We start from the raw sequence: 19,558 nt of genomic DNA on the forward strand, positions 1-19,558 counted from the left end.
CAAGCATCAGGATCAGAGGCGTTACAGTTTGTTACGCCTCTGATGCCACCAAATATTGTGGGACCTTTGAAAAAAAACAAGGATAAAGACAACTTGAAATCGGCCCCCCCAAAAAAGAGTGGCAGCCACTCGAAATGCGCTGAATTGAAAAACCTTCTCGTTTTCAATATTTGTATATAGTGTATATTTGTTGGTCAACTTCAACCCACAATTCCTTATCAGTATCTTTCGCACACAACATCGACTTAAGCCTAAAGGCCTTCGACCTGAGCTTTGGAAGTTGACACAGTTGCTAAAATGTTCCAGACTCCCCCCCCCCAAAAAAAAACATTTCTGTGCGCCACCCACATTAGGAACTGCTTGCATCTCTGGAGCTGCCTTCTCACCCTGTTTCCTCTCCCTCTCCTCCTTGCAGTTTCTCACGGATCTTCCAGCAAACGGTGAAGGAGCTCTCCCCTAAATGCGACGTCAACTTCCTGCTGTCAGAGGACGGCAGCGGGAAGGGGGCTGCCCTCATCACGGCGGTGGGCTGCCGTCAGAGAGAGCAAGAAGCTCAGCAGCACTGAGGTCCTCCTGGAAAGTACGAAAGAAACCACCCGCTGCTCCATTGCCACCATTCACCCCGCCTACCCCCCGACAGCCGTGACTCTGGCTCTGGGGTCCAAACACCCACCACCAGACCACCGCCCCGCAGCCAGGGCAGAGCACAACAAGCACCCCAAGCTCTGCATATTTATTTTTCTGCACCAGCAGCTTTCTTGTGTTTGAACATTCTCTTTGGTAGTTCGTCATCGTCTAAACTCCGTAGGTGTGTAATATTTGTGTATTGCTAATTTTATTTTTATATGGAGGCAAATATATGACTATTTATATAGCTGAGGCCACTTTTGGATCCGGTAGGATTTTACACCAGAGAGACAAGAAAATGCCTGCACTTTTTATACACACGCACACACACACACGCACACGAGCCTAACGGGCCACGGCGTTCCCAATGTACCTTTCGAAACGCCGGGCAACAAGTGCTTGCCGCCGAGTCACGGCTGCTCCATTCCTCCCCATCACATCACGTGCTATGCTACTCACCAGAGATTGGGGACTCGAGTCATTGCGACTTGGACTCGAGTCACTGTTTTCATGACTTGTGACTTGAGAAAAACAAAAAGACTTGAGACTCGACTTGGACTAGGGAGTTAAAGACTCAGGAGTTGCCTTGGCTTGAGACATGCTGTGTTGGGATTTCCCTACTCCCTGATTTTGAAATAGTGGAATATATAGTTCACTAAAAAGTCCACTAAAACCCCCCAAATAGTGGGTAGGGAGTAGGGAATGCATGAATGATTACTCCCTAATCACGATATAGGGATTTTTCTACAGTTCACGCAAATAAAACATTCTTTTGGAAAACGGTTCTTACACCATCAATTACGTCATTGCTGTTGCATAAATACAATGTATAATATCACTTTCTGTAATAAATAAAGAACAAATAAGTTATAATTACATTGCTTTAAGATGAGTATACTTTACAAATTAATACAAACGAAGCACTTTATGCCATCCGTACTTTTATTAAAGACATTTTCGTGCCACAACTTTTTTCTCATATTGGCACAATGCATCGCGAGATATATTGCTTTTCTAGTGACCATCGGTTGTTCTTGTGTTTGAGCCATGACAATTTCCAAAGACGTCCACTTGTATGCCTTTCTGTGGCTCTTCCAGTCTCTCTGTTTCAACCTGGTGATGACACTCTGTGACTCGAAGCTCAGTGGCCAAAGACGCCTCGTACTGTTGATCATTTATTAGGCGTTATCTTGGTCTCATGATGTCAAAAGGTCAACAGCATGATGAAGAGGACTGTTTAAAGACCGATTCTAAGTGAACCGTGAAGTTAATTTGTTCATTCGTAGATCAAACACCTCTTGTGAATTTTCCCATCCAGCTCCTTGTTTCAGAACAGCGAGTTGTGCAACAAGTACTGAAACATTGACAAGCTGGACATGTTCATGCAAAGGTTTTCAGAAGGTCAGGTTACATGATGAAGCATTTTAGGTTCATTCGGAAATTTCCCCCAAAGCCAAATACTGCATCCCTACCTTTTTGAGTCCCTGCGACTTGACCTGAGAATAACCTGTGACTTGACTGTGACTTGAAGGTTAAGACTTGAGACTGGCACATGTGTGACTTAATCCCGACTCTGCTCCTGACCGCAGGTTTGATCCGTATCGGTCACATGTCCAAGTAGCAAGCGGAAAATGTTAGCCTTAGATTAGAACATATTTGTGAACTAACTACGCTTTGTTGTCGTGATGAATCGCGCATCAACTCTGACCGGGAGAGGTGGAGTACTACTACTGCTGCGAGCGCTTTATTGTGTATTTTGTGTCAAGAGTGTGTACGTGTGTGTCAGACCTGTACGCTTTCAATGTCTAAAGCTGTGTGGAGACTGCATGCCTTACACGCAGACAAAAGAGGGACATATGAGACATGATGCATTTTGTTTCATTTGGAAGAAGAACACAGTGAAGTCAGTTCACGATTAAATTCTATTTTGTTGTGGAACAAAGTTTGTTGTCTCTTTCTTAAAGAATGAAGTCCACGCACCAAGATCCATTCTCACCCATCAAATCCATTCTCAATACCGCTTATCCTGTTTAGGGTCGCGGGGCGCTGGAGCCTATCCCAGCTGACTTCGGGGGAAAGGCGGACTACAACCTGAACTGGTCGCCAGTCAGTCACAGGGCACATATAGACACAGACAACCACTCGCACTCACATTCGCACCGTCACTCAGTGGGAACTGAACCCACGCTGCCTGCACCGAAGTCAGAAGAATGCACCGCTACGCCATCAGTGACTACCAAGATCCTCAAGAATCAAGAATTACGGAACACTTTCACATATTTCTTGTCTCGCTCAAATGAGCTTGTTTTAAGGGGCCTGTCTCATGCAAGTGAGCTACCGTAGAACCTGACCCATAAACTGCTGGGATTATGGCGAGTCTGATTTTCCTTACCATGACAGCCGGGGGCAGAGCGAGGGCATTGCGACGAGGCGAGCGCCTTCTGCTCGCTGAAGCGCAGCCCGGAGTGTGTGAAAAAAGTGAGTGCCCACATACAAAAAAAAAAACATTAAATATGATGTTAATAGAAGGGCCCAACGGATTAATTGGCCACTATTACCCCTTTTGAAATCGCCAAAAGTCAGATGATTTTTTTGGATGATTTTTGCACATTTTTAAAATGTTAATATGGTACATTAGACATTAAATATGGTGTAAATAAGGTGCATACATTAACTATAAATAGCCTACATTACAGGTGTACAGAACATTAACAACAGTATGACATAACTTTGCTATATTGGGCATGCTATATATGTCATATAATGCAAATATGGTGGCGTAAAGGTATATAGACGTCGAATACGATGTAAATGTGCATTGGACATTTAATATGATGTCAATATGCTACATTAGAGGTGCAAAGATGACAGTGAACCCCCACTATTCGCAAGGGATAAACCGCAAATCGTGAAACTCCACAAATGCTTTAACTGACCCCCTCTGCAATTGATGCTCGCAAGGGACATGGAGAAGTCGCTCACACTTAGCTAACCGCGACGTACAGTAAATGGTCAGAGATCCTGACGTCACTTAGGCTGGCGAGCAAGGGGAAACATTCTTATTCTTTTTTTAAACCCCCAACATTCTTGAATAAGTGGGGATATCCGCCAATAAGACTTTTCTACGAAAAAACAGGGGTTGGTTCACACCCCACCCAAAAAAAAAATAAAACAAACGTTTTAACATGTTTTATTTCGAGACAATTTTAAAAAGAAATCCGTGAATAGGTAAATCAGCGGGTGGCAAACCGCGAATATGCGTTGGTCCACTGTAAATACATGACTCACTCGAGTTATTCCAGATGTGTGCTCTCTGTCATTCCCGGGTGTTGCGTTCAGGAACCACCTGTTACAGGAGGCAAAAACATCTACAGTATATGTATGTATTTTCTGCTTTTTGTTGTCTTTAACAGTTCAAATTCAGTAGTAATACAGTCCGCTTCGACTAATTTCAACGTGAAAATACCGAAACAATGGTCTTTGTCTTGACGTTACCCCGTGAGTCTGCGTGGGCGTTTGCAAGTGATCCTGATCACTACACGAACTCGAAGGTAGTCAGCCACAGTCCTACTTCCAGACGTCTTGTGAGCATGCGCGTGTTTCTTTGAGCGCTCTGTGTGCTTTTCATTTTCTTTTTTTTTTTTTTTTTTGCTGCGGTTGAAACATCACGTCTCTGTTGTGTGTGTGTGTGGGCGTGCGTGTTGACGTGCATGTGTTTGTTTCCAGCCCTCACCACCACCACCACCAGCTCGGGTAGATTTGCTGCTGCATCCACCCCGCGGTAGCAAAAAAGAAAAAAACGAAACAAGTGTTCATAAGTGTCAGCGCATGTATCAGGTATGCAATCGACATTTAACATCGTGCGTGCATGTTTACCGCGTGTATGCTTTGCGGTGACGTTTCTAAAAGCTTGCAAAAAAAATAAAAAATCGTCTAAATAGCTCGACATGCTAACTTAGCATGTAGCTAGGTTAGGCAACGTGGGAAGGGGGTCGAGCGAGCGAGCCCGGTAGCCGTTTTAATTATGAACTTTGTCAGGCACTCGCGTACATTTAGCAAGAGTTGTTTGTTTAGTCGACTGGAATTCGGCCTTCTCACGCGCCGATTTCCATGCGGCTAACGTCAACAGCTAACGGCGAGCTAGCCTTGGCTACGTCACTCGGCTTGGAACAAGCCTGCTCGATGACGTCACTCTCCGGTCAAACAGCAGCCACCTTCTCAAGCGGGGCGTACAGTACAGTGAGTTTACACAAACTCAGTTTAGTTCGCGAGACTGGCCGTCCCAGTGTATTCGTGGCTAATAAGCGATAACTATTGCACATTTCCCCAATTGTTTTGGTGTGAACAATTAGAAGTACATTGGGAAAATATTTGCATTTATTCATTATAATCTTGTTGCAAATCATAAGAGAAATCTGAAATTTCTCAACAAAAACGATTTCAATTTCAACAGTGTTATGAATCAGCTTTTTCAATAACACGTGTAACTGAAAGATCAAAGTTGATCTACAGGGCGAATGAAAGTATTCAACTATTTCACAGGTGTCAAACTGCTAACCCCGGGGGCCAGATCCGGCCGGCTACGTCATTTTATGTGGCCCGCGAGAGTGTGCATCAACTTTGTGTTTCTTGCTAAAATACCAAAATTGCAAATCAGCTTCACTTTTAAAAATGTTAATATTGCAAGCATTTTTTTGTTATTACCAACCCCCCTTTTAAAATAAAAGTGATTCATACTGTAGTTGAATAAATTTTTTTTACTGGCTTCTGATTTCAAAAGTAATTATCCATTCATTTGTGTATATGTATTGGCCTATTTCAAAATACTCAAATTATTCATTCATTATAAATGTATCTGTTTTTTTTCCTTCTCTTTACAACAAATGGATATGAGAAGAAAGTTTAAATGCTAACTCTCCACATATCAATTTCTTGTAATGAGGTTTTATTCAAAATTAGATATGGGGAACAGAATTCGCTAACACAATGAACTCTTGTGGGATTGCTGGGTTAGTTTTCGTTTTTTCTATAAGCGACAAAGGGGGAAAAAAAATCTATTAAAATCTTATTTTAGTGAATTTTAAGGCCATATCGTCCCGCCTTTGGATGATGGCCTTGATGTTTGTACTTCCCAGCAGTTCACTAGTCACAAAATTCACTTATTCCTGTTTTTTCTTTGCAATCTATCCCCAGCTATTAGCTGAAAAAGTCTTCGATTCACATTTTTTTGGTGCTTTTTCTGAAACACCCTAAATAGGCTACATTCACTCTGCAGGGCATGGTGCACCATTTGGATTTTTTTGTAAAATCTGGTCTTAAAAACTTCTACTGTGAATGGAATGTGTCCGTGAAGTGATACGCATGCGCACAAAACAGGATTTCACATACAAACGTCATGACGCACTTGTGGCAATTTCAACGATTTTGTGCTTGTACTAACCGGTCCTCCCATATATGTATCAGTTCTAAAGCATTTAGAACATCCAATCTATCTGCCAAACTGTTGCTTGCTGTGAAATTCGCTGCCACCATTTACTGTTCGTAACTCAATACACAATACAAGGCAAACATTGTCAGAGACATCTCAGACCCTGAAACATTCATAAGATGGGTTACTCCTAAGTCGAGGTCCCACTGTATAGACAATTGTAAATATTTAGTGTGTCAAGTACTCGAGGTGTTTCACTATTTGCAGCGGTCGGGATCGAGCCCTGCTGTTGGTGATTACTGTACTCACCAATATCCTACTTTACAAATAATTAAAAGGTGATATTTGCCTTGTCCCTCACCCCAACAGAAACAGTGAAAAGCGTCAGTCCTGACCTTCCCGCTCCAGAGGGCATCAGCAGCTCGCCTCGTTCAGTGGCGTCCGCCCCCATGACCCGTTGAGTTGGGACCCAGCCCCACCGTGGCTCATGCGCTGTACCCGTTTCCCTCCCTGTCCTCCTCCTCCCTCAAGCTGACGCAGAATCCCAGGCACCTCCCTCCCCTCCCCCTTCCCCAACCCCACCTAGTCCCCAGCGACTCGCCCCCGCCCGCTATGGCGCCTGGCACAGAGACAGTCCACTACATCCACCTCCACAACTCCAGCCAGTCGGTGCTGGAGGCCCTGCGCACCCAACGGCGCGAGGGCCTCTTTTGCGATGTGACGGTACGCATCCACGACGCGTCATTGCGGGCCCACGCCTGTGTTCTGGCAGCTGGCAGCCCCTTCTTCCAGGACAAGTTGCTCCTGGGACACTCAGAGATCTCAGTGCCGCCCTTGGTGCCGGCCGAAACGGTCAAGCAGCTGGTGGACTTCATGTACAGCGGCTCGCTGGTGGTGCTCCAGTCGCAGGCGCTCTGCATCCTCACCGCCGCCAGCATACTGCAGATCAAGACGGTCATTGACGAGTGCACGCAGATTATCTCGCAGAGGAAGGCAGCGAGTGCGGCGGCGGCAGCTGCTGCGGCGGCGGCGGTCGGCGGGGGGATGCTGGGCAGCGTCCTCCCCAAGCAAGAGGAGCGTGGCGGCGGTGGAGGGAAAGGGAGGGAGAGCGGTGGCAGCTGTTCAGGCAGCGTCAGCGGAGGATACCCCAACTTCCCTAACTTCATGGTGGAGTGCAGCGCCAGTAACTTGGGTGGCGAGAGCGGGCCCGGCCCCAGGGTTTCTGCGCAAGTATGGAAAGTATGGAATTTGATTTTTAAACATTTCCAGCTCTGGAAAAAGTATGAAAAACTGATACATTTGAGTAAAAGAGTAAAATATTACTGTTAATAAAATACAAGGCAGATTTTTTTTTTCTTAAAAAGTATATCCAGTATAATATTATTGTAAACCACTGTAACATGATGCAGTTTGAACATTAACTGCTTAAATAAAATATGAAAATAATTAATTCAATTACTATGTATTGCACATAAATAAAACTAATGCAATGTTTCAAAACGAACAGTTCTAAAAGATTTAATGAAAATGTATTGTACTTCAAAAATAAATACAACTGAACTGTACTTAAATGTGCTGTCCTAGATTTAAAAAAAAAAAAAAAAAAAGGTTAAACCACTGTTAACATTGTGCAGTTTTAACATTTAATTCAGTGATTCCTCACATATCACTAGAGGGAGTGATACGCCTTCCACACTTTGAGAATCACTGGTTTACATCATGCATATAACCGAAAATATCAGAAATGATTTTTTTCTTTTCATCACGGAGAAGTCTGGTGGTTAAGGTCTGGAGTAAGCATGGAATTTTAAAGATGCATCAAAGAGGCCCCAAAAAATGTGAATTTTACACACCATAGAGAAGAGTGTTTTCAAAAAGCTTGGCAAATTTGAATGAATAATAATAAAAATAACCATGTGTCTCAAATAAGGCTCTAAAATCATCAAGAAATAAGGCCCACCCTTGAGCTGCAGGACTGTGTGGGCGTGTCCCCTGGAGATGGGCCCTTCACCTGTCAGTTGAATATGTTCACCCGTGCGCTGTGCTCTAGTGTCTGTAGTCAGCAACTGGCTGAATAACGTGTGCTTCTGTGGTTATGGTTAATAAACAGTTAACTTTCTTGTGTCTATGTTATGTGAGGAGACCCACACACAACAGCTCAGAGTGAGGTGCTGACCGCTGACACCTCAGCTCATTATCTTGCGGACTAACAAATGTAATAAATACTGTAGTTACTTTTCCCTCAAGTGTCTCTGTTATGTGGGTCTTCGCATAGCGCATGGATTAAGGCTGGAGCATTGGACGGTGCCAACGCCGGTCCACGAGCACACGAGCGACTAATATGTACTAGCGTAGCCGCTACTAGCAGCCGTCTAACTTGCTGTCGGCACGTTGCATGAGCCGCGCATGGGTCACCACAACAGAGACAGTAACCCAAATAACACAAAACACTTCAGGGAAGTTGCATTTTTTTGGGGTTGTAGGCATAGCTTGAAGGCTAGAAATAGGCCAAGGTATTATTACTAAGTAACTCACATTTCCGGTGAATAGCCTAGATGGCGCTCCATATTTATATAGTGGGGAAGGGCCTCATGCCAGAAAATGTACACCCCCGTTTTGTCATGGAGCAAATTTTTTGCCTCGCCCAAACAATCCGGTCGGCTGAGATGGTGAAAAAGAGTTTTAGGCTATATCGCAACAATTTGGAGCTAAATTGTTCTCAGTCTTAGCACGTTTTCAGCACTTCAAGCATATTTAATTAGAAACAAAACACGCAAATGACTTTGGTTTAACTTTAACGTTTCAAAATGTGTAGGAACCCTGCGGCCCAATGGAGCAGGCCAACAGTCTGATGGCGCTGGGGGACATGGGCCCGACGTCCTTATGCGGAGGTGGCGAGGGTCTGGGCGGTGGCCTCATCAAGCAGAGCCCCAGCTGCACGCAGGACGTCCGCTACAAGCTGCGCGACCTGCTAGCCCAGACGGCAGACAACGGGGGCGCCGCCCGAGCCGCCAGCCTGTCCGCAAGCTGCAGCTCCGGCGTGGGCAGCGTAGACAGCGTCGGCAGGGATAGTCTCCGTGGCAACGCCACCGACCTCTCCGACGACCTGGTGAACATGGAGCACTTCAGCGAGGAGGAGGACTTGGACGGCAGGGAGCGTGGCAGAGATGGAGACCGAGACAGGGGGGCAAGCCATAGCCGCAAGCAGAGGCAGCCACTCAGGCTCCAGGTGGGTGTGGTCAGTGGTGGCAAGTAACCAACTGAAACTAGAGTGGTACCTTGAGTGGTACCTTGATTTACGAGTTTAATTTGTGTTCTGTGCCCTAAACTCAAATGACTCGTATCGCAAATCAACTTTCCCCATTGAAATTAATGTAAATGTCAGTCATGTGTTCCAGCCCCCCCCCCCCCCGAAAAATTACAACGGTGTTGTTAAGAAGAAAAATAGTATTACACACTATTGCACTGTACAAAAACATACAGTAATCCCATAATTAAATGGGATTTTGGGATTTCATACTTTATTTCAGTGGACGTTGTGCTGCTCATTCGGGTGTGTGCGCTTTGGCCAACAGAGGCCAATATATGATTGGTGGCGAATGCGAACCACCACTTTCAGGTTTTCAAAAATTGTCTAATCTGGAAAAAAAAAAATATGCAGCACTGATGAGAAGCTTTTTATTTATTAATTATTTTATTTTATTTTATTTTATTTTTTTCTTCTTCTTCCTGTTATCATTAGCTATGTCCGTTCACAACGTTGGCAAAGCCAGGGGAATACGTTGATCTGTACTTAAGTACAAAGTGTGAGTACTGTTGCTGCCTCTGGTGTGGGTGTAGTGATGGTAGGGGGGTTTATGGGAAAGGGTTGCCATGGTTACAGCTTTCAGGCATGCAGAGCTGCATCGCTTTTCTTTGCTTTGCTTTTGCCTCCTCTCGCACTGCATTGGCGCACATGACTGACATGTTGGTGCACAATGCGCCCCTCTCACTGAAAGCAATGGACATCTCCATGGTTACCGTAGGTCATTAAAAGATGCTGTTTGTTCTTCTTTTTCAATGCCATTAATGTGTTCTGTTCCAGGTGTTGGGAGGCGGAGGTGAGGGCGTCGTGGTGAAAGATGAGGGAGCGCAGGACGCCGACGGGACGGCCTACGACCTGGAGGACGGCAGGCGGGACGGAGAGCAGGGCGGACCCCAGGGAGCCATGGCGGCCTTCGGACAGGTGAGCTGAAAATACGGGATAAATTAGTGTGTTTAAAGTGGTGCTAAAGCGTCAAATGTTCTGGCAGTGGTTTAGCAGGAGTCATTTTGAATGTCAGACATCTTACAGTGGATTCATGCAACAGACTCATGAGGAGAGCACAGCTTGTGCAAACAATACTGTGCAGTATGGAAGAGTTTGAATTGACAATGACTCAAACCATGCTACAGCTCGCATAACCCCCCCCCCCAAATCTGAATAAATGTATACTTCCTTCTAGACTTTACACCGTTTTTATCGGGCTTATCGGTATCGGCCGATAATTAGCATTTTATGCTGATGAGCTGATCGTTTTTAATGACGTATTTCGCCGATCCGATCAATGACGTCATTGGTCGGCTCCGCAAAAGACATTTACTCTGCATCGCCATCGTGCACAGTATATTTATATATACTAGTTTCTATATATCCAAAAGCTAGTTTATTTTTAGCCTTGTTGCGTGTCCTTTGACGTAGTATTGGAAATATCTGATGGCCAATAAAGTTATTTAAAAAAAAAAACATGTTGGCGGTGTGGGACAGACAACACGTAATGCCTGTATCAAACTACAAGACAAATTTGCTACAGACTACTGAAATAAAATCTTGTATTCCGATAGCACCGCAGCCCGTTTTTTACGATCATTGGGCTTTATCTTGTCAACTCAAATGCGACCAGATGCACTCGTTACCGTGGCGACAGCAACAAGAGTGGAGCGAGCCGACGGCATTATAAGGACAAAATGGGGAAAAATGTGTGTTGGTGGTCACCGGTGTTCAGGACAGGAGAGGACGTTCGTTTAAGGCTTGTTTGCGGTATGTTCACGTACTTTTAATACGATACGGCTCACAAGCAGGCAATAAAATGTTATGTAGCCCAGCAAGCTAGCGGTAGCACGAACGGTTGGACGTAAACATGCCGTCGTTCTGTCGAATCATGCTCTAAAGTTTCGGTCTGGGTGAAATAATAATTAAAAATAAAGTAATTGAATTGCAGTAAGTTAGCACCCATTATTTCTGTCATGTAATGTTGGTTTGACCTGACTGATTAGAATACACGATCTGACTAGAGCAGTGATTTCCAACCTTATGGAGCCAAGGAACATATTTTACAATTGAAAAATCTCACGGCATGGTATTATAAGTTTAGAAGACATATTTACTTTACAGGGATTTTAAGTTACTGGCTTGTTCACGGAATTAATTAAACCCGTGAGTCAAGGTACCATTGTATGGTATGTCTCGGCGGTTGCTTGATTTATTGTGTTCATTTTGAAGCTGTCGTGTGTGACTGTTCAAAGTGCTGCAAACTGCAGGGCTCTGCTACCACTGACAAGTTAATTGGTATCAGGACTCAAAGCGGCCTCACATGCTAAAAAGTGCACAGAAAGACAGCCGGCGATGTGGCCCGACCAGTTCGACGGCAACGTTCCTTCTGATGTGTGCGAGCAGCTTTTTGTGGCATTTATAATCGCTGTTTTGAAAAAAGAAAAAAGCATTACAGAGTGATGTGCAGGCTAAAGTAGGGCTAAAGAATTCAACGTGTCACACCGCGACTCAGACTAGGGCTGCACTAATGGAGGTGAGCATGCAAGGCTTTCGCTCTCTTTCGCTTTCCATCAAGGATAGGTCAAAGGTCCTGAAAGTGCTGCGTGTTTCAATCCGACTGCATGTTTGCTGTCTTCCAGGACTTCTATGACGAGCAGGGTGTCTTCACTGAGAGTTTCTGGCCGCAGAGCGAACCTCCTCAGCCCATGGCGTTTAATCCCAGAGGACGGGTCAGCAAGCCTCTGACTCCACCCCCAACCTCGCAGTCCATCAACAACCAGGTAACGCGTTTTATTTATTCCAACATTGGGTCTTTGGACTACTGATATATTGCGTTTGGAAGACATTTTCCCATGGGAAATACAGTGGCGCATTGAGATACTGTATCTCCATTAATTCCATTAATCCACTTCAGCCTCCCTAAAAAATACAACAAAAATATTGCAATGTTTTTTTAACAAGAAAAAGAGCACTCTATAATATTTTTACTTTATAAATACATACAGTAATGACATAATTAAATCAAATATGATGAAGTTAAACAGTTTTTTTTGCTTCAAATCATTGGATATTGTGCTTCTCCTTCCGGTTTGCGCTAGAGGCTGACATTTTTTTGGGATTCCCACGCGGCTGGTGGGAGGGGAGGAAGTTTCACTATTAATCATGTGATTAGGCACGAGCGGGAGCAAAAGTCACTGGGAGCGGGCGGGAACTATGACAACAAAGTCACCTTCCGCTCTCTGTGACTTTCAAGATATTAATATCTCAAAATCTTTTCACTGCATGTACGGCTGATTTTTACGCTTGCTCCTAAATGCAACGCTTACTATAACGCCAGATCTTCTCCATCAGCGAAGAAGAGTGGTGACGCCATGATGAAAATCAGCAGGAAAAGAGAGTAATTACTCAATGGCGAATAGCTGCGGTAAGAGATCAAGAAAATCGCGGTCCCCTGTGCCCCCCTAGTAACACTGACAAAAAATTGTCGCCCATCCCTTGTCTACAGCATATCATACACAGTATATTACATACATCGTAAAACGCTTACTAACTGTATCGGCCATGTTGTAAGTAACATTTTAGTTCGTAACTGTCGTATGATTGTAAAAATAACAAAATCAATGAACAGTGTGTTCTACCTGAACATCCAAGGAGGTGACTGCATCTGCCTGGGAGGTAAGGCGCTAAACATTAACACAAAACGCAAATGACGTGGTGCACATTTTGTCCTTCTGCTTTTATTGTTTTATATTTTTATTATTGCAACTTTGGCCATATTGTACAGAGGCATGTGTGCTACTCTCTTCAATTCTGTTCTGTGCAAAAACTGTTTTTTGTGACTCTTAATGCTTATTATTGTTAATGCTGATATGATTATTTTTGATTCGCAGTTAAGACAATTAATTAAAACTGAATTTTAACATGTATAAATAAATATTTATAATAATATCAATAATAATAATAATAATTCAAATAAATGCTAACAATAGTCTTAATATTTAAAATAAAAAATATAATAATATTTAAATTTAAAAAAATAATAAAAACAAATGACAATACATTTTAATAATAATAAAAAATAAAATCAGTTAATTGGCATGGCGGTTTAGCATGTCTAATCAAAATATCCATCCATCCATCCATTTTCTGAGCCGCTCATCCTCACAAGGGTCGTGGGAGTGCTGGAGCCAATCCCAGTTATCATCGGGCAGGAGGCGGGGTACACCCTGAACTGGTTGCCAGCCAATCGCAGGACACACATAAACAAACAACCATTCACACTCACATTCACACCTACGGGCAATTTAGAGTCTTCAAGTAACCTACCGTGCATGTTTTTGGGATGTGGGAGGAAACCGGATTGCCTGGAGAAAACCCACGCAGGCACGGGGAGAACATGGAAACTCCACACAGGCCGGGTCGGGGGTTGAACCCCGAACCTCAGAACTGTGAGGCAGACGCTCTAACCAGTCGCCCACCATGCCGCCTTATCAAAATGAATGATCTAAATTATCTAATTGAAAATGTAATATTGATCCAAATATAACTTTAATACAATATGTTGAATAAGAAAACTAATACAAATATTTGACATGGATAATAAAAAAAAATCAATAACTACTTTAAAATAAAATCCTCGGTTGAGCAGACGAACGTGTCTGAAGCTCATGGGATGCTCTGCGCACAGCTTCTTTTCCAGTACCCAGTGAGCCAGTCGCAGCCGCCGCCGTTCTACATGGGAGGGATGGACACCATGGCGGGGGCGGAACCCAGCCAACAGGCCCCGCCGCCTGTCCCCATGACACCGGCGCCACCCCCCGCCACCAACACGGCCGTCGCCTGCTCTTCGGGCCCCTCGCCTTCCTCCCAAGGATCCGAGACCTCCTTCGACTGCACGCACTGTGGCAAATCTTTACGTTCCAGGAAGAATTACAGCAAGCACATGTTCATCCACTCCGGTAAGCATTTGACTGTCTGCTCACAGAAACACAGCATTTATCTAGTCAGCACTCCTGAAGCCTAACCATACTACCACAAGTGTGACCACATCCTTAGTCCCTAACCCTAGCCTTAACCCTTAGTCTCTAGTCTTAACCTTTATTCCCTAACTGCAACTTCAACCATTAGTCCCTCACTCTAGCCTTAACCCTTCATCTCTAACCCCATCCTTAGTCCCTTAGTCGTTAGCCCCAGCCTTAACCCATAGTCCCTAACCCCAGCCTCAACGCTGAGTCCACAAACCCAGCCTTAACCCTTACTCCCAAGTCGTAACCCTTAGTCCCAAACTCAAGCCTCAAACCTTCATCCCTAACCCCATCCTCAGTCCCGAATCCCAGCCTTAACCCTTAGTCCTTAACCGTAGCCTTAAGCCTTGAGCTTTGTTCCTAACCCTTGCCGAAGCACAAATGTAATCGCAATCTTAGTCACAAACTTTAGCCCTAATCCCAGCCTGCGTGTGTTTACTGGTTGTGATCAGAGCTCTTAAAGTATGTTGTAACATTACGTTCCAATCATCATTGTGTGATTGACAAAACACAATTTTCCTGCTACGCTCCAACCTGAACCGAGGTGAGTCGAGCATTCCAAGGCACTAAAATTAATGGTGCTCCACGCACATACCTGCCCGCAGGTCAGAAACCTCACCAGTGCTCCATCTGCTGGCGCTCTTTCTCCCTGCGCGACTACCTCCTCAAGCACATGGTGGTGCATACGGGCGTGCGGGCCTTCCAGTGCTCCATGTGCGGCAAGCGCTTCACGCAGAAGAGCTCGCTCAACGTGCACATGCGCACGCACCGCGCCGAGCGCACCTTCCAGTGCAACGTGTGCCACCGGGCTTTCACTCACCGCACCTTGCTGGAGCGCCACGCCCTGCAGCACGCGCCCCAGGTCCCGCCAGGGCGCAGCGTCGACATGACCTCGGCCGCCAAGCACAGCCCTCCCGCCATGGGGGGGCCCTCAGGTATGGCCGGGGCGGCCGGCATGGTGGGCGGAATGGCCAACCTCCCGGGCCACGGCGCCGCATCCAACTAGAGTCGACGGCGGGAGCACGGGTACCAGGCCATTCAGGCCCTTCCTCAAGCCGGCCGCCGTGGGGTTCCATCAGCAGAGGTGGGGGGCGCAAGTCACATGACATGACTCTGGTCACACTTAAATTGCCAGTTTTAGGACTTGTTTGGCTAAAACCCTTTATTTGTGAGACCCAACACGACTTTGACTTGAACTAAATGTTTCCCAACCTACTTGTAGGACATTACAAAAAAATCTCAAGGCAAACTGTAAAGCAACAAACAAAAATGTCACAAAAAGTGGATACAGACTTCCCCGTCTATTTTAGCAAAAACGTTTTGTGGAACTTATCCTAATGTTATTTGATTTGAAACGTGTTTGTTGCTTTGTGAAACCCCCTAAGATGGCGCCAAAGCCCTCTCTAATATAAAAGTAGTGTTTTGGGGCCATCTTGTGGTATCTTGATGCCAGGGAATTATCTTGAAGTGAGGAGAGGAGCTTCAATTAAACTGGCTAAAGCATTGGCTAATATAAATGTAGAGCTTTGGCGCCATCTAACATCTAAAGGCAATTATGAACCTTTTTGGGGGTGTCGGTTGCGTGTGAATTTTCACGATTCGCGGTCGGGCTTAGTCCCTATTACTGTACACAGGTTAAATATGTACTTTCTGTCATCTAGTGGAAGGGGATGTAATTGTTCTTCCTCTCACTATAGGTTGCTGGTGTAGATAACAGAACAAAGATACATTATTTGAAGTAAATAAATACTTTCTGGAAAATTTCCCACAGTCCACTAATGTGCTGCAACACACTGGTTGTGAATTATTGAACGACGTGACTTGACAAGTCTGTTTACGTTTAAAATCTGCATTTTATTTAGCTCATTAGTTATTTTTTTGTCGAGGGCGCGCAAACCTCGCAACCCACCAGTGCGCTACGAGTTGAAGTGCGGAGGCCACAGTATGAAGCAAGTACAGTGGTACCTCAACTTACGAGTTGAATTTGGATTCAAGGATTTTGGGGGTGATCAAATTGGGACAAAGAGAATATGAGAGACACAACAACCATCCAGCCATCCATTTTCTGAGCCACTTCTCCTCACTCGGGTCGCGGGCGTGCTGGAGCCTATCCCAGCTGTCATCGGGCAGGAGGCGGGGTACACCCCGAACTGGTTGCCAGCCAATCGCAGGGCACATACAAACAAACAACCATTCGCACTCACAGTCATGCCTACGGGCAATTTAGGGTCTCCAATTAATGCATGTTTTTTGGGATGTGGGAGGAAACCGGAGTGCCCGGAGAAAACCCACGCAGAACATGCAAAGTCCACACAGGCGGGGCCGGGGATTGAACCCGGGTCCTCAGAACTGTAAGGTTTATGTCAGTTATACGTTTAATTAAGAATAAAGCGTAATGAACAATAGAGAGACTGGTTTGGGTCAATTCGAAAACAATGTGAATGTGTTAGTACAGCTAACTCGCGCCAGTCCAGACAGCGAGTGCAAGATTGTATGACTTGACTTTGAATTGTATGCAATGACTTGACTCAAATTTCGTGGGGACTCGACTCGACCTGCTTGTTTTTTGCCACAGTAACTCGGGACTTGAGACTTAGTCACAGTATGACTTGCATATTTCTGACTTCCTCCCACCTCTGCCTAACAGACCGGAACCTTCCCACGGGGCTCCCGCAGAGGCTCTTTTGGAACCCAATGCACAACTCATCAGAACCGTATTTCCTCACCCTCACTCTACTGAGCCCACGTGGCCAACAACCTCACAGTATTAACCTACACTTGAACATTTCCGCAAAGAGCCTCTGTGGGAACAAACAATGTTTGGAGGTTTGGGTCCATGTGGGTGGCTAAAAGGCGTGCAGTGAGGGTGGGTATTATGGGTGGGGGCGGGTGGTGGTTATCAGGTGGGTTTGGGGGGGTCATGACAAAGCTTGAGAGGAGATTATTGGAGGAGGTTGGAAAGGTTTCATTCACAATCAGTTCATTTAGTCTTAAAAGTTGGCAGTCAAACAAACGTCCTACCCCAGGTCCCCCTACCTGCTGGAATGACCCGGAACCGGAAATGTCAGGACTCCGAAAACCGCTCTGAGACTTAAATGAGTTGACTGTGAAGGAAAACCGGGGTGGAGATGGGAAGTAGGAGGGCGGCAACGGCAGGCGTCGTGAAATGAAATTCAACTTCATCCATCAGACACGTTGGTCACAGTTTCCACAGGCGTCCACCGGCTGCACCCCGCAATCAAATACCTCGAAACAGGACGCACTGCAAATAGGAAATGTTTTGGAAACATTTCAAGCTTCTATTACACGCACGCACGCACGCACACACACACACACACACAGCTACAATTACCTCGGCAGTCCAAAGACAGGCTTTTTGTGTCATATTTGAAGCTACAACAGTTAAAGCTTAAAAGACGCATCCGTTTACATTTGAAAAGTTTATTACTTCAGTGTGAAAAAAAACACAGTGGTAACAGCGCTCACTTTGTTCTTTGTTGCTCCTGTGATGCAGAAGTTTAGAAAAATGCTTTTAACATGAAAGAGCCATTGAGAGGAAGGGAAAGTCGGTGGGGAAAACTTTGACAAATCAATGATTTCTATCAGGATTTTATATATGTATTATAAAAAAAATAAAAATGAATGTTTGGTTGTGTTTCGGGCTTTTAGGTGGTTGATGCACTTCTCGTGTCACAAAAGAAAATATTATTATTATTATTTTTTTTTTTTTTAGTCAAACTAAAAATGAATCATGAAATTGTACAATCACCCCTAAAAGAGTTTTTGACCAAGTCAAAAAAAAATGGTGATAATGTCAAGTTATCACATTAATATTTATTGCAATTTGATCTCTATGCACACCTAAGTTTGCACATCCTGTTTCTTAGAGCTAGATGTTGTCGTTCCCCCTCAAATATTTGGCCTCTTTCCCCCCCCCCCCCCCCACGCCCTTTGGTGTACCTATTCGCCAGTCTTGAATCAAAGTTATTTTCGTACGCAAAAAGCTTGTGGAGACCTCACGCTAAAGATTTGACATGAAATGTCCCCATGGTTAAATGTGGCAAAGACGAGTGCACACATGCTGTCACGTAATAAGCTAAATGTCCACTTTGAACGCCAAACCTCTGGTGCTTTTTTCGTTTTCTTTTTTGGGGTTGTTCTTGTTGTTGTTGTTGTTGTTGTTGTTTGTGTTCTCTTTCTGGACATATTTACCTCATTTTGGCAGCTGCCAACAACATGAAGGCGGTGCTCTCCTCAGTCAACTTAACAGTGTTTTGATTTTTTTGGGGGGCGGATTTGATTTCTTCTCAGTGGCAGAAGTGGTTGTGGTGCATTCAAGGACCCGTGTACAGTACTGTAACATGTCAGCCTTTTGTGACGTACTGTGTGATGCCTTTTCTGTTCTTCTTCTACTTCTAGGATGTTTTCTACAGGAAATCCTCTCCGACATGCAGTGGCGGTTTTATAAACTTGTCAACCTTTCAAAAAAAGAAAAGCAAGCCGACCTTTTCTGTATGACAAAGGCATGATTTTAACCTTTTTCTGACAACTTGTAGATGTTGTAGTCGATGACTCTAATTGAATTTGAAAACTGATTGAGTGTTTTCAAGGATTTTTTTTCTCCAATTAAACGTCTTCTACGACTGAAGGCCCACGGTTTTCCCTGGTCGTTATTATGCGTTTGTGTGTGATTTGTTGCTGAGCAAATTGGAACTCTGTTGGTAACCAAAAGAGCAGCACTAACATTTTATTCTATATCAAAACAAAAAAAGGGAATATCTAGCTTTTGAAAAAAAAAAACTGGTGTTTTCTTTACATTTACTTTATAAAGTAAAAAGGCTTTATTGTTAAATCATTTGCTGCCAGCCGATTTGGAAAGTTCTGTGTTTTGCATGCCGTTTTTGAGCTTTTTTTGACTGATCTTTCAAAACCCACAGAATGTTGTGCATATAAGCACTGAACCAACAAAGAGAGAGAGAGTAGACTCTCTTGTTTCACCAGAAATACGTTTTTTCTAGCTTTTTCCGTTCATTAGTATTTACAGTGCGGCAAAAAAAATATTTACTCAGCCATCGATTGTGCATTTTGTCACAAAATGAGAAAAAGAATCCAGAAAATCACATTGTCTGATTTTTAAAGAATTTATTAGCAAATTATGGTGGAAAATAAGTATTTGGTCATCGACAA

At 44.4% G+C, this 19,558-nt stretch overlaps 2 protein-coding genes and 1 long non-coding RNA gene across 8 annotated transcripts in view; 2 read left to right on the forward strand and 1 right to left on the reverse strand.

Annotated features, from left to right (window-relative positions):
* The window catches only part of LOC133476611 (hexokinase-1-like), a 55,449-nt gene extending 52,880 nt beyond the window's left edge, over window positions 1–2,569 (forward strand). For all 3 annotated transcript variants that reach the window (XM_061770235.1, XM_061770233.1, XM_061770232.1), the window contains one exon: window positions 416–2,569. In XM_061770235.1, the coding sequence (XP_061626219.1) occupies window positions 416–566 (151 nt within the window). In that variant the 3' untranslated portion in view covers window positions 567–2,569. The remainder of the gene's footprint in view (window positions 1–415) is intronic.
* Window positions 2,570–4,159: 1,590 nt separating this feature from the next.
* Window positions 4,160–19,023, forward strand: zbtb45 (zinc finger and BTB domain containing 45). Of its 4 annotated transcripts, none has more exons than XM_061770250.1 (8): window positions 4,160–4,178; window positions 4,354–4,464; window positions 6,425–7,294; window positions 8,871–9,284; window positions 10,140–10,280; window positions 11,987–12,127; window positions 14,035–14,305; window positions 14,977–19,023. In XM_061770250.1, the coding sequence occupies exons 3-8, from the start codon at window positions 6,668–6,670 to the stop codon at window positions 15,375–15,377; spliced, it is 1,995 nt and encodes a 664-aa protein (XP_061626234.1). In that variant the 5' UTR covers window positions 4,160–4,178; window positions 4,354–4,464; window positions 6,425–6,667; the 3' UTR covers window positions 15,378–19,023. The 4 variants fall into 4 exon arrangements, 3 of the variants coding, with proteins under 3 accessions (XP_061626234.1, XP_061626235.1, XP_061626236.1); XR_009788098.1 differs by lacking the exon at window positions 4,160–4,178 and having other exon boundaries at window positions 4,294–4,464; window positions 14,977–15,455; window positions 18,791–19,023; XM_061770251.1 differs by lacking the exon at window positions 4,160–4,178 and having other exon boundaries at window positions 4,291–4,464; window positions 6,425–7,285.
* On the reverse strand, window positions 9,023–13,042 carry LOC133476632 (uncharacterized). Its single transcript, XR_009788100.1, has 3 exons — window positions 12,986–13,042; window positions 10,076–10,285; window positions 9,023–9,161 (listed from the first exon to the last, which is right to left on the reverse strand). It is a non-coding gene; the product is annotated as an uncharacterized LOC133476632 (long non-coding RNA).
* Window positions 19,024–19,558: the final 535 nt, after the last annotated feature.

The sequence above is a fragment of the Phyllopteryx taeniolatus genome, chromosome 4, assembly GCF_024500385.1.
Source record: "Phyllopteryx taeniolatus isolate TA_2022b chromosome 4, UOR_Ptae_1.2, whole genome shotgun sequence".
Taxonomy (NCBI): domain Eukaryota; kingdom Metazoa; phylum Chordata; class Actinopteri; order Syngnathiformes; family Syngnathidae; genus Phyllopteryx; species Phyllopteryx taeniolatus.

Bases quoted from the DNA above. Each gene is read 5' to 3' on its own strand.
- zbtb45 (XM_061770250.1), top strand. From the start codon at position 6,668: ATGGCGCCTGGCACAGAGACAGTCCACTACATCCACCTCCACAACTCC. The intron at 10,281-11,986 runs GTGAGCTGAAAA...GCTGTCTTCCAG, and splicing joins CCATGGCGGCCTTCGGACAG to GACTTCTATGACGAGCAGGG. The intron at 14,306-14,976 runs GTAAGCATTTGA...ACCTGCCCGCAG, and splicing joins GCACATGTTCATCCACTCCG to GTCAGAAACCTCACCAGTGC.